The 11,675-nt window shown below is 46.5% G+C and overlaps 1 protein-coding gene across 1 annotated transcript in view; it reads left to right on the top strand.

Moving 5' to 3' along the window:
• Positions 1-1,175: 1,175 nt before the first annotated feature.
• The window catches only part of LOC137413153 (death-associated protein kinase 3-like), a 90,288-nt gene continuing 79,788 nt past the window's right edge, over positions 1,176-11,675 (top strand). The window contains exon 1 of the mRNA XM_068098548.2: positions 1,176-1,511. Within this exon, the coding sequence (XP_067954649.1) occupies positions 1,445-1,511 (67 nt within the window). The 5' untranslated portion in view covers positions 1,176-1,444. The remainder of the gene's footprint in view (positions 1,512-11,675) is intronic.

The raw sequence follows: 11,675 nt of genomic DNA, 5'->3' as shown, positions 1-11,675 counted from the left end.
CTTTCCCCTCTCACCCACTAATCCTGATGTAGTACAGGAATCTCTTGATTATTGCGTGAATGTTTCAGAACACCTCGGACAGGATTATTGTATACTCACGTGTGATCAGGCAATCTATGAGATAGTACTTGCTTTAAAGAATAAGCATCCTGTAAAATACAATAAACTCATCATTCGGATGGGGCGGCTTTCATATTGCTCAGAATTTTCTGGGAGCGATTGGACACTTGATGAAGGGAACAGGATTGGAAGACATCCTTGTGGAAGGAGATGTTTGTTTACAAGGGACTGTCAACAAACTTATGGATGGTAAAGACTATTATCAAATGTTGCGGGCACATACTCTAGCCGAAAATGCCATTCACCTACTCCTTTGGGAAGCCTTTGAGGACTGGATGTTGCTGGGGGGCCATGACGTCGAGGACCTTTCTTCTTTCTCTGGAAAACTGAGTGTCTTCTGCGATGCTATCAACAATTTCAAGGTCCACACTAGTCCCGAGCAGGTTCAAAGGGCATGCAAAGAAGCTGAGGACGGTATGAGCTTGGTGTGAGCAAAGATGCTGGAATTTCTCAGGACAGATACTACCCCAACCACCAAACTGTAGCTGATGTACCTTGAAATGGTCAACGTTCTGAGAAAATATGTACATGCCGAAAGAACTGGGAACTGGAATCTCCACATCACACCAGTTGAGCAAATGCTTCCATACTTAGTTGCTGCTGGTCATCACAAGTATGTTTGATGTGTCCCGCATTACATCCAGGCCATGAAACATCTACCAGCAAGTGTTGAAGCTGAATTCAGAAGAGGAAACTTTGTGGTTAGGCAAAGAGATGGCAAATATAATGGCGCTTGAACAGACCTAATAATGTAATATTGTAATTGATTATGAGGATAAATAATACGATGAATCTTGTCTTCGCAAGTTTCAAATTTATCATTTGATCTTGTGGATGAAGCATTGAGGCTTCCAAATGTGAGCTTAACATGACCAGGACTGATTTTTTCCCCCAAAATCCCATTGGGATATTTCCACTTCAAATAATTAGGGGCTCCTTGAGAATTTCGAGAAAACATACTTGTTAAGAAATTTAAGCACCACCAATCTTAAGTAAGACCGAATGTATACGCGGTGGGGACGGGTGATATAAAGAAGGGCAATTCCCATAATAGCAGCTCACTTAGTTGCACAGGGAAGGCACCCCTCCACACGCAGCTGTTCCGGTCTGGATCAGCTCTAACATTAGCATCCCCTGCAAACTGCACGGTGCGTCGATTCAGGGCAGCTCTTTACCCGTGCGTAAGGAGAGAGAACCGAGCTTTTTAGAGCATTTCCGAGCGGCGCCTGAAGTCTACCACAATCTCCACTCTCTGCGCCGCTTTCCTTCGCGCCCTGATCACCGTTTCCTGGGATTTGGAGGGCACTGGGCGGCGCCGGCAGCGATGGAGGCTTCGAACGATCCACCAGGACCTGCTAAGGCCGAACCCGAAGAAAGTTCGGCAAAACCAAGCAAGTATTCGTGTGAAGTCCAATCGAGCAGGCAACCCCCAGCTACCTAGCGTTGCGCAGATCGGGTCCGTGCTCATGATTCATCGAATTGTACTCTCCATTTATGGAACCTTGTTACCTTGTCTATGTATAACGTAGTCGGTAAACTACGGCAGTTGTTTCGGGAGACCGTGTGTGATGATCATGTCCCTTTCCAGTTACCTTGTCAATATGGAATGGTTACCCTCTCTCGTCGAGGATGGCTCATGGTGGTCACATGGAACATGCAAACTACGTGATGGTTTTTTGTTTGTAGTTCAGAAGCTGCTAACAGAGAGCGACCACTTTCTAACTGTGTATAAGCAAGCAGTGTATAATCTGTCATCAAGGAACCAGCAGGAAGACCCGAACACTTGCTCCCCGCAGTCCAGGCAAGAATAAGTAATTTGTTCAACGTGCTCACTAGATCTCACCTACTCTTAGCGAAGGACACCGAAGGGGTCTTTAACATCCATCAGTGACCATTGCTTGCTGTTCTGGCTTAACGTCTCTCCGATAGACGGGCACACATTCATGTATCGCCCTCCATGCAAAAAATTCAGGTTGAATACATTTGCATTTATATGTATTACATCATACATTTATAGTGGGAGGGGGGGGGGAGAGGGGGGAAAACAGGGGAAGGGGGGAAGGGGAGGGGAGGGGGGGCAGGAGAGGAAGGGGGTTCATATACATGCTGGTGGGTGAATGTGGCATTCAGCACGTTTCTGAGTTAAGTGTGATGCCGATCAGGAAGAAGAAGAAGAAGAAGCCGTATTACCAACTTCGTACACTTCAGGAATTGTTTGATTTATTTGTATTCAAATGTCTGGTGATTGTTTTGTATTTATTTATGCGAATGTGTACTTGTATATAACTGTCATTAATTTTTAAAAGCTTAGGCACTATCGAGCGATTTTTTTTTTTAACGCCAAAAATTTCTCATAATTTCAAATATCATAATCTCAAAAAATTCTCATAATTTTTTTTTTGCCTAAAACACTCCCAGGCACTCACTGATGAACCTGAAAGTTTGACGAAGATCCGTTCAGCCATCTCTGAGAAAAATTTCGACACACAGACAGACAGACAGATACACACACAGACAGACATCTCTCTTTTATAGTAGATAGAGATTCTAAGCCAGAATAGACAACATAGTCAGGGTCACTATGTCAATAAATTATATTTCGTTCAAAATCATGGTAGTTTAGCAAACCTATACATTTTTGGAAAGGTTATAGCATAAGGAAACTAAAAATCAATGTTTACATTTGGAGAGATACCTGTATGGCGGCCATTTTGGATTTTCAAAATGGCCACTGTAAAATACGTATTTTGTTCTATTTCTGCCTCTAATTACCCTAAAAACTTTTAAAAATATACTAAACCTATATTTTCAGGGACAAGGAATCCAATGAAAGTATCAAATTAGTGTTATGGGGAATGGTAAGACACGAATCAAAGGTTTTGAATTGCAAAATACTGTCTTTATATTCACGATAAGTTGCATAATCAAATACATGTTATCATTTTGTACAGGCAGTTAATAACATCAAAATGTGTCACAATAATTCATATCACCAAACATACACAGGCAGTCAGCAAAATCATATATACACATGCAGTCGGTATAACTTCACATCTACACAGGCAGTCAATGACAAAATATACACAGGCAGTCAATGGCATCAAACATACACGATTACAGAATATGCCATTTAGAGTTCGTCATCACTGTCCTGTGTGTCGTATCCGACAATATAGTCCGCATCGTTTTCACAGTCCGTTCCACACAAGCAAAGGTCGGTCAAATTGATTGGCAAATCGAATTGGTCGAATGGTCGATCGAATCGAATCGAATCGAATCGATCGAATTGGTCGAATGGTCGATGGAAGCGATTGGTCGAATGGTCGAATTGGTCGAATGGAATTGGTCGATTGGTCGAATTGGTCGAATTGGTCGAATCGAATTGGTCGGAATTGGCAAATGTAAACATTGATTTTCAGATTTTCCATGTAATAACGTTCCCAAAAATGTATAGGTTTGCTAATCTACCATGATTTTGAACGAAAAAACATAGTGAACCTGACAAACAGCTCAGAAGTGAGTGTGCTTAACTCTCGGTTACTACCAACTGCTTGTTAATATACAAAACAAAATATACAGTGACAGACATAGACAGACAGCCTTCTCTCTCATAGTATAGATACTGAGGCGAGGTTCATGGAAGAGCGAGAATTTTAGTTTCCCTGCTTGATCCATCCCACTTTAACGAATAAGCTTGATGTAAACATTAAAGATCCCACAGTGGGTGAAATTGACAGCACATTGATTGCGGTATGCTAACCACTGTGTGAAGGAGGGAAGAAGTTCATGTTTCTGGACTTTATATATTAACTCATTTTGCTCCGATGAAGGATGCATGGTTGCCTGGAGATGGAGAAAGGGAATGAGAGGAGTACATGTCAAAGCACATGCATTTCCTCACTCTCTCCCCATGGCCACCTCCTCCTCCTCTACACTGCTTCTCTTATCTACACATAAACCGATATGTCATCCCAGCCTCATCATTATTCCTCTGGATGTAACCGATCTTTCCTTACTCTCCTCTCCTTTCCTCGGGTGACTCGTTCTTCATTAGAACTCTTCATGAGTGCCAAGTCCTTTGGCTGCTTTCCAGCATATTCTGGGCTCTCTTTTCCCCCTTGCATTGATAAAATTGTTATGTTGCACACATGAAGCGAAAAGCAGGGGTAAGCGATTGGTTCATGTCCGTCTGTCTGTCCGATTTATCAGAATATGATCGTCCGCTTATGATTGAGGAGCAACTTATTTAAATCGAAAGTTATATTTTTTACACGAATCGGAACATGAAAAGGAAAACAAGTTTTTAGTTCCCTCTGGATTCGGAGGCTCTTTTTGAGCAGTCTCTCTGGATTCGGAGGCTCTTTTTGAGCAGTCTCTCTGGATTCGGAGGCTCTTTTTGAGCAGTCTCTCTGGATTCGTAGACTCTTTTTGAGCAGTCTTTCTGGATTCGGAGGCTCTTTTTGAGCAGTCTTTCTGGATTCGGAGGCTCTTTTTGAGCAGTCTCTCTGGATTCGGAGGCTCTTTTTGAGCAGTCTCTCTGGATTCGGAGGCTCTTTTTGAGCAGTCTCTCTGGATTCGGAGGCTCTTTTTGAGCAGTCTTTCTGGATTCGGAGGCTCTTTTTGAGCAGTCTTTCTGGATTCGGAGGCTCTTTTTGAGCAGTCTCTCTGGATTCGGAGGCTCTTTTTGAGCAGTCTCTCTGGATTCGTAGACTCTTTTTGAGCAGTCTTTCTGGATTCGGAGGCTCTTTTTGAGCAGTCTTTCTGGATTCGGAGGCTCTTTTTGAGCAGTCTCTCTGGATTCGGAGGCTCTTTTTGAGCAGTCTCTCTGGATTCGGAGGCTCTTTTTGAGCAGTCCCTCTGGAATCCGAGGATTTATAAAGCAGTCTCTCTGGATTCGGAGGCTCTTTTTGAGCAGTCTCTCTGGATTCGGAGGCTCTTTTTGAGAAGTCTCTCTGGATTCGGAGGCTCTTTTTGAGCAGTCTTTCTGGATTCGGAGGCTCTTTTTGAGCAGTCTTTCTGGATACGGAGGCTCTTTTTGAGCAGTCTTTCTGGATGCGGAGGCTCTTTTTGAGCAGTCTTTCTGGATTCGGAGGCTCTTTTTGAGCAGTCTCTCTGGGTTCGGAGGCTCTTTTTGAGCAGTCTCTCTGGATTCGTAGGCACTTTTTGAGCATTCTCTCGAGATTCGGAGACTCTTTTTGAGCAGTCTCTCTGGATTCGGAGGCTCTTTTTGAGCAGTCTCTCTGGATTCGGAGGCTTTTTTTGAGCAGTCTTTCTGGATTCGGAGGCTCTTTTTGAGCAGTCTCTCTGGATTCGGAGGCTCTTTTTGAGCAGTCTCTCTGGATTCGGAGGCTCTTTTTGAGCAGTCTCTCTGGATTCGGAGGCTCTTTTTGAGCAGTCTCTCTTGATTCGGAGGCTCTTTTTGAGCAGTCTCTCTGGATTCTGAGGCTCTTTTTGAGCAGTCTCTCTGGATTCGGAGGCTCTTTTTGAGCAGTCTCTCTGGATTCGGAGGCTCTTTTTGAGCAGTCTCTCTGGATTCGGAGGCTCTTTTTGAGCAGCCTCTCTGGATTCGGAGGCTCTTTTTGAGCAGTCTTTCTGGATTCGGAGGCTCCTTTTGAGCAGTCTCTCTGGATTCGGAGGCTTTTTTGAGCAGTCTCTCTGGATTCAGAGGCTCTTTATGAGCAGTCTCTCTGGATTCGGAGGCTCTTTTTGAGCAGTCTCTCTGGATTCGGAGGCTCTTTTTGAGCAGTCTCTCTGGAGTCGGAGGCTCTTTTTGAGCAGTCTTTCTGGTTTCGGAGGCTCTTTTTGAGCAGTCTCTCTGGATTCGGAGGCTCTTTTTGAGCAGTCTCTCTGGATTCGGAGGCTCTTTTTGAGCAGTCTTTCTGGATTCGGAGGCTCTTTTTGAGCAGTCTTTCTGGATTCGGAGGCTCTTTTTGAGCAGTCTTTCTGGATTCGGAGGCTCTTTTTGAGCAGTCTTTCTGGATTCGGAGGCTCTTTTTGAGCAGTCTTTCTGGATTCGGAGGCTCTTTTTGAGCAGTCTCTCTGGATTCGGAGGCTCTTTTTGAGCAGTCTCTCTGGATTCGTAGACTCTTTTTGAGCAGTCTTTCTGGATTCGGAGGCTCTTTTTGAGCAGTCTTTCTGGATTCGGAGGCTCTTTTTGAGCAGTCTCTCTGGATTCGGAGACTCTTTTTGAGCAGTCTCTCTGGATTCGGAGGCTCTTTTTGAGCAGTCTCTCTGGATTCGGAGGCTCTTTTTGAGCAGTCTCTCTGGATTCGGAGGCTCTTTTTGAGCAGTCTCTCTGGATTCGGAGGCTCTTTTTGAGCAGTCCCTCTGGAATCCGAGGATTTATAAAGCAGTCTCTCTGGATTCGGAGGCTCTTTTTGAGCAGTCTCTCTGGATTCGGAGGCTCCTTTTGAGCAGTCTCTCTGGATTCGGAGGCTCTTTTTGAGCAGTCTCTCTGGATTCGGAGGCTCTTTTTGAGCAGTCTTTCTGGATTCGGAGGCTCTTTTTGAGCAGTCTTTCTGGATACGGAGGCTCTTTTTGAGCAGTCTTTCTGGATGCGGAGGCTCTTTTTGAGCAGTCTTTCTGGATTCGGAGGCTCTTTTTGAGCAGTCTCTCTGGATTCGGAGGCTCTTTTTGAGCAGTCTCTCTGGATTCGGAGGCTCTTTTCGAGCAGTCTCTCTGGATTCGGAGGCTCTTTTTGAGCAGTCTCTCTGGATTCGGAGGCTCTTTTCGAGCAGTCTCTCTGGATTCGGAGGCTCTTTTCGAGCAGTCTCTCTGGATTCGGAGTCTTCTTTGGAGCAGTCTCTCTGGATTCGGAGGTTATTTTGGAGCAGTCTCTCTGGATTCGGAGGCTCTTTTGGAGCAGTCTCTCTGGATTCGGAGGCTTCTTTGGAGCAGTCTCTCTGGATTCGGAGGTTCTTTTGGAGCAGTCTCTCTGGATTCGGAGGCTCTTTTCGAGCAGTCTCTCTGGATTCGGAGTCTTCTTTGGAGCAGTCTCTCTGGATTCGGAGGTTATTTTGGAGCAGTCTCTCTGGATTCGGAGGCTCTTTTGGAGCAGTCTCTCTGGATTCGGAGGCTTCTTTGGAGCAGTCTCTCTGGATTCGGAGGTTCTTTTGGAGCAGTCTCTCTGGATTCGGAGGCTCTTTTGGAGCAGTCTCTCTGGATTCGGAGGCTCTTTTTGAGCAGTCTCTCTGGATTCGGAGGCTCTTTTTGAGCAGTCTCTCTGGATTCGGAGGCTCTTTTTGAGCAGTCTCTCTGGATTCGGAGGCTCTATTTGAGCAGTCTCTCTGGATTCGGAGGCTCTTTTTGAGCAGTCTCTCTGGATTCGGAGGCTCTTTTTGAGCAGTCTCTCTGGATTCAGAGGCTCTTTTTGAGCAGTCTCTCTGGATTCGGAGGCTCTTTTTGAGCAGTCTTTCTGGATTCGGAGGCTCTTTTTGAGCAGTCTTTCTGGATTCGGAGGCTCTTTTTGAGCAGTCTTTCTGGATTCGGAGGCTCTTTTGGAGCAGTCTCTCTGGATTCGGAGGCTCTTTTTGAGCAGTCTCTCTGGATTCGGAGGCTCTTTTTGAGCAGTCTCTCTGGATTCGGAGGCTCTTTTTGAGCAGTCTCTCTGGATTCGGAGGCTCTTTTTGAGCAGTCTCTCTGGATTCAGAGGCTCTTTTTGAGCAGTCTCTCTGGATTCGGAGGCTCTTTTTGAGCAGTCTCTCTGGATTCGGAGGCTCTTTTTGAGCAGTCTCTCTGGATTCGGAGGCTCTTTTTGAGCAGTCTTTCTGGATTCGGAGGCTCTTTTTGAGCAGTCTTTCTGGATTCGGAGGCTCTTTTTGAGCAGTCTTTCTGGATTCGGAGGCTCTTTTTGAGCAGTCTTTCTGGATTCGGAGGCTCTTTTTGAGCAGTCTTTCTGGATTCGGAGGCTCTTTTTGAGCAGTCTCTCTGGATTCGGAGGCTCTTTTTGAGCAGTCTCTCTGGATTCGTAGACTCTTATTGAGCAGTCTTTCTGGATTCGGAGGCTCTTTTTGAGCAGTCTTTCTGGATTCGGAGGCTCTTTTTGAGCAGTCTTTCTGGATTCGGAGGCTCTTTTTGAGCAGTCTTTCTGGATTCGGAGGCTCTTTTTGAGCAGTCTCTCTGGATTCGGAGACTCTTTTTGAGCAGTCTCTCTGGATTCGGAGGCTCTTTTTGAGCAGTCTCTCTGGATTCGGAGGCTCTTTTTGAGCAGTCTCTCTGGATTCGGAGGCTCTTTTTGAGCAGTCTCTCTGGATTCGGAGGCTCTTTTTGAGCAGTCCCTCTGGAATCCGAGGATTTATAAAGCAGTCTCTCTGGATTCGGAGGCTCTTTTTGAGCAGTCTCTCTGGATTCGGAGGCTCCTTTTGAGCAGTCTCTCTGGATTCGGAGGCTCTTTTTGAGCAGTCTCTCTGGATTCGGAGGCTCTTTTTGAGCAGTCTTTCTGGATTCGGAGGCTCTTTTTGAGCAGTCTTTCTGGATACGGAGGCTCTTTTTGAGCAGTCTTTCTGGATGCGGAGGCTCTTTTTGAGCAGTCTTTCTGGATTCGGAGGCTCTTTTTGAGCAGTCTCTCTGGATTCGGAGGCTCTTTTTGAGCAGTCTCTCTGGATTCGGAGGCTCTTTTCGAGCAGTCTCTCTGGATTCGGAGGCTCTTTTTGAGCAGTCTCTCTGGATTCGGAGGCTCTTTTCGAGCAGTCTCTCTGGATTCGGAGTCTTCTTTGGAGCAGTCTCTCTGGATTCGGAGGTTATTTTGGAGCAGTCTCTCTGGATTCGGAGGTTCTTTTGGAGCAGTCTCTCTGGATTCGGAGGCTCTTTTCGAGCAGTCTCTCTGGATTCGGAGGCTTCTTTGGAGCAGTCTCTCTGGATTCGGAGGTTCTTTGGAGCAGTCTCTCTGGATTCGGAGGCTCTTTTTGAGCAGTCTCTCTGGATTCGGAGGCTCTTTTTGAGCAGTCTCTCTGGATTCGGAGGCTCTTTTTGAGCAGTCTCTCTGGATTCGGAGGCTCTTTTTGAGCAGTCTTTCTGGATTCGGAGGCTCTTTTTGAGCAGTCTTTCTGGATACGGAGGCTCTTTTTGAGCAGTCTTTCTGGATTCGGAGGCTCTTTTTGAGCAGTCTCTCTGGATTCTGAGGCTCTTTTTGAGCAGTCTCTCTGGATTCGGAGGCTCTTTTTGAGCAGTCTCTCTGGATTCGGAGGCTCTTTTTGAGCAGTCTCTCTGGATTCGGAGGCTCTTTTTGAGCAGTCTCTCTTGATTCGGAGGCTCTTTTTGAGCAGTCTCTCTGGATTCTGAGGCTCTTTTTGAGCAGTCTCTCTGGATTCGGAGGCTCTTTTTGAGCAGTCTCTCTGGATTCGGAGGCTCTTTTTGAGCAGTCTCTCTGGATTCGGAGGCTCTTTTTGAGCAGCCTCTCTGGATTCGGAGGCTCTTTTTGAGCAGTCTTTCTGGATTCGGAGGCTCCTTTTGAGCAGTCTCTCTGGATTCGGAGGCTTTTTTGAGCAGTCTCTCTGGATTCAGAGGCTCTTTATGAGCAGTCTCTCTGGATTCGGAGGCTCTTTTTGAGCAGTCTCTCTGGATTCGGAGGCTCTTTTTGAGCAGTCTCTCTGGAGTCGGAGGCTCTTTTTGAGCAGTCTTTCTGGTTTCGGAGGCTCTTTTTGAGCAGTCTCTCTGGATTCGGAGGCTCTTTTTGAGCAGTCTCTCTGGATTCGGAGGCTCTTTTTGAGCAGTCTTTCTGGATTCGGAGGCTCTTTTTGAGCAGTCTTTCTGGATTCGGAGGCTCTTTTTGAGCAGTCTTTCTGGATTCGGAGGCTCTTTTTGAGCAGTCTTTCTGGATTCGGAGGCTCTTTTTGAGCAGTCTTTCTGGATTCGGAGGCTCTTTTTGAGCAGTCTCTCTGGATTCGGAGGCTCTTTTTGAGCAGTCTCTCTGGATTCGTAGACTCTTTTTGAGCAGTCTTTCTGGATTCGGAGGCTCTTTTTGAGCAGTCTTTCTGGATTCGGAGGCTCTTTTTGAGCAGTCTCTCTGGATTCGGAGACTCTTTTTGAGCAGTCTCTCTGGATTCGGAGGCTCTTTTTGAGCAGTCTCTCTGGATTCGGAGGCTCTTTTTGAGCAGTCTCTCTGGATTCGGAGGCTCTTTTTGAGCAGTCTCTCTGGATTCGGAGGCTCTTTTTGAGCAGTCCCTCTGGAATCCGAGGATTTATAAAGCAGTCTCTCTGGATTCGGAGGCTCTTTTTGAGCAGTCTCTCTGGATTCGGAGGCTCCTTTTGAGCAGTCTCTCTGGATTCGGAGGCTCTTTTTGAGCAGTCTCTCTGGATTCGGAGGCTCTTTTTGAGCAGTCTTTCTGGATTCGGAGGCTCTTTTTGAGCAGTCTTTCTGGATACGGAGGCTCTTTTTGAGCAGTCTTTCTGGATGCGGAGGCTCTTTTTGAGCAGTCTTTCTGGATTCGGAGGCTCTTTTTGAGCAGTCTCTCTGGATTCGGAGGCTCTTTTTGAGCAGTCTCTCTGGATTCGGAGGCTCTTTTCGAGCAGTCTCTCTGGATTCGGAGGCTCTTTTTGAGCAGTCTCTCTGGATTCGGAGGCTCTTTTCGAGCAGTCTCTCTGGATTCGGAGGCTCTTTTCGAGCAGTCTCTCTGGATTCGGAGTCTTCTTTGGAGCAGTCTCTCTGGATTCGGAGGTTATTTTGGAGCAGTCTCTCTGGATTCGGAGGCTCTTTTGGAGCAGTCTCTCTGGATTCGGAGGCTTCTTTGGAGCAGTCTCTCTGGATTCGGAGGTTCTTTTGGAGCAGTCTCTCTGGATTCGGAGGCTCTTTTCGAGCAGTCTCTCTGGATTCGGAGTCTTCTTTGGAGCAGTCTCTCTGGATTCGGAGGTTATTTTGGAGCAGTCTCTCTGGATTCGGAGGCTCTTTTGGAGCAGTCTCTCTGGATTCGGAGGCTTCTTTGGAGCAGTCTCTCTGGATTCGGAGGTTCTTTTGGAGCAGTCTCTCTGGATTCGGAGGCTCTTTTGGAGCAGTCTCTCTGGATTCGGAGGCTCTTTTGGAGCAGTCTCTCTGGATTCGGAGGCTCTTTTTGAGCAGTCTCTCTGGATTCGGAGGCTCTTTTTGAGCAGTCTCTCTGGATTCGGAGGCTCTTTTTGAGCAGTCTCTCTGGATTCGGAGGCTCTATTTGAGCAGTCTCTCTGGATTCGGAGGCTCTTTTTGAGCAGTCTCTCTGGATTCGGAGGCTCTTTTTGAGCAGTCTCTCTGGATTCGGAGGCTCTTTTTGAGCAGTCTCTCTGGATTCGGAGGCTCTTTTTGAGCAGTCTTTCTGGATTCGGAGGCTCTTTTTGAGCAGTCTTTCTGGATTCGGAGGCTCTTTTTGAGCAGTCTTTCTGGATTCGGAGGCTCTTTTGGAGCAGTCTCTCTGGATTCGGAGGCTCTTTTTGAGCAGTCTCTCTGGATTCGGAGGCTCTTTTTGAGCAGTCTCTCTGGATTCGGAGGCTCTTTTTGAGCAGTCTCTCTGGATTCGGAGGCTCTTTTTGAGCAGTCTCTCTGGATTCGGAGGCTCTTTTTGAGCAGTCTCTCTGGATTCGGAGGCTCT

The sequence above is a fragment of the Myxine glutinosa genome, chromosome 7, assembly GCF_964187855.1.
Source record: "Myxine glutinosa chromosome 7, kmMyxGlut1.1, whole genome shotgun sequence".
In the NCBI taxonomy this organism is placed as follows: Eukaryota; Metazoa; Chordata; class Myxini; order Myxiniformes; family Myxinidae; genus Myxine; species Myxine glutinosa.
Note: the sequence above shows the minus strand (reverse complement) of the source record. Positions and strands in the feature narration are given on the sequence as shown.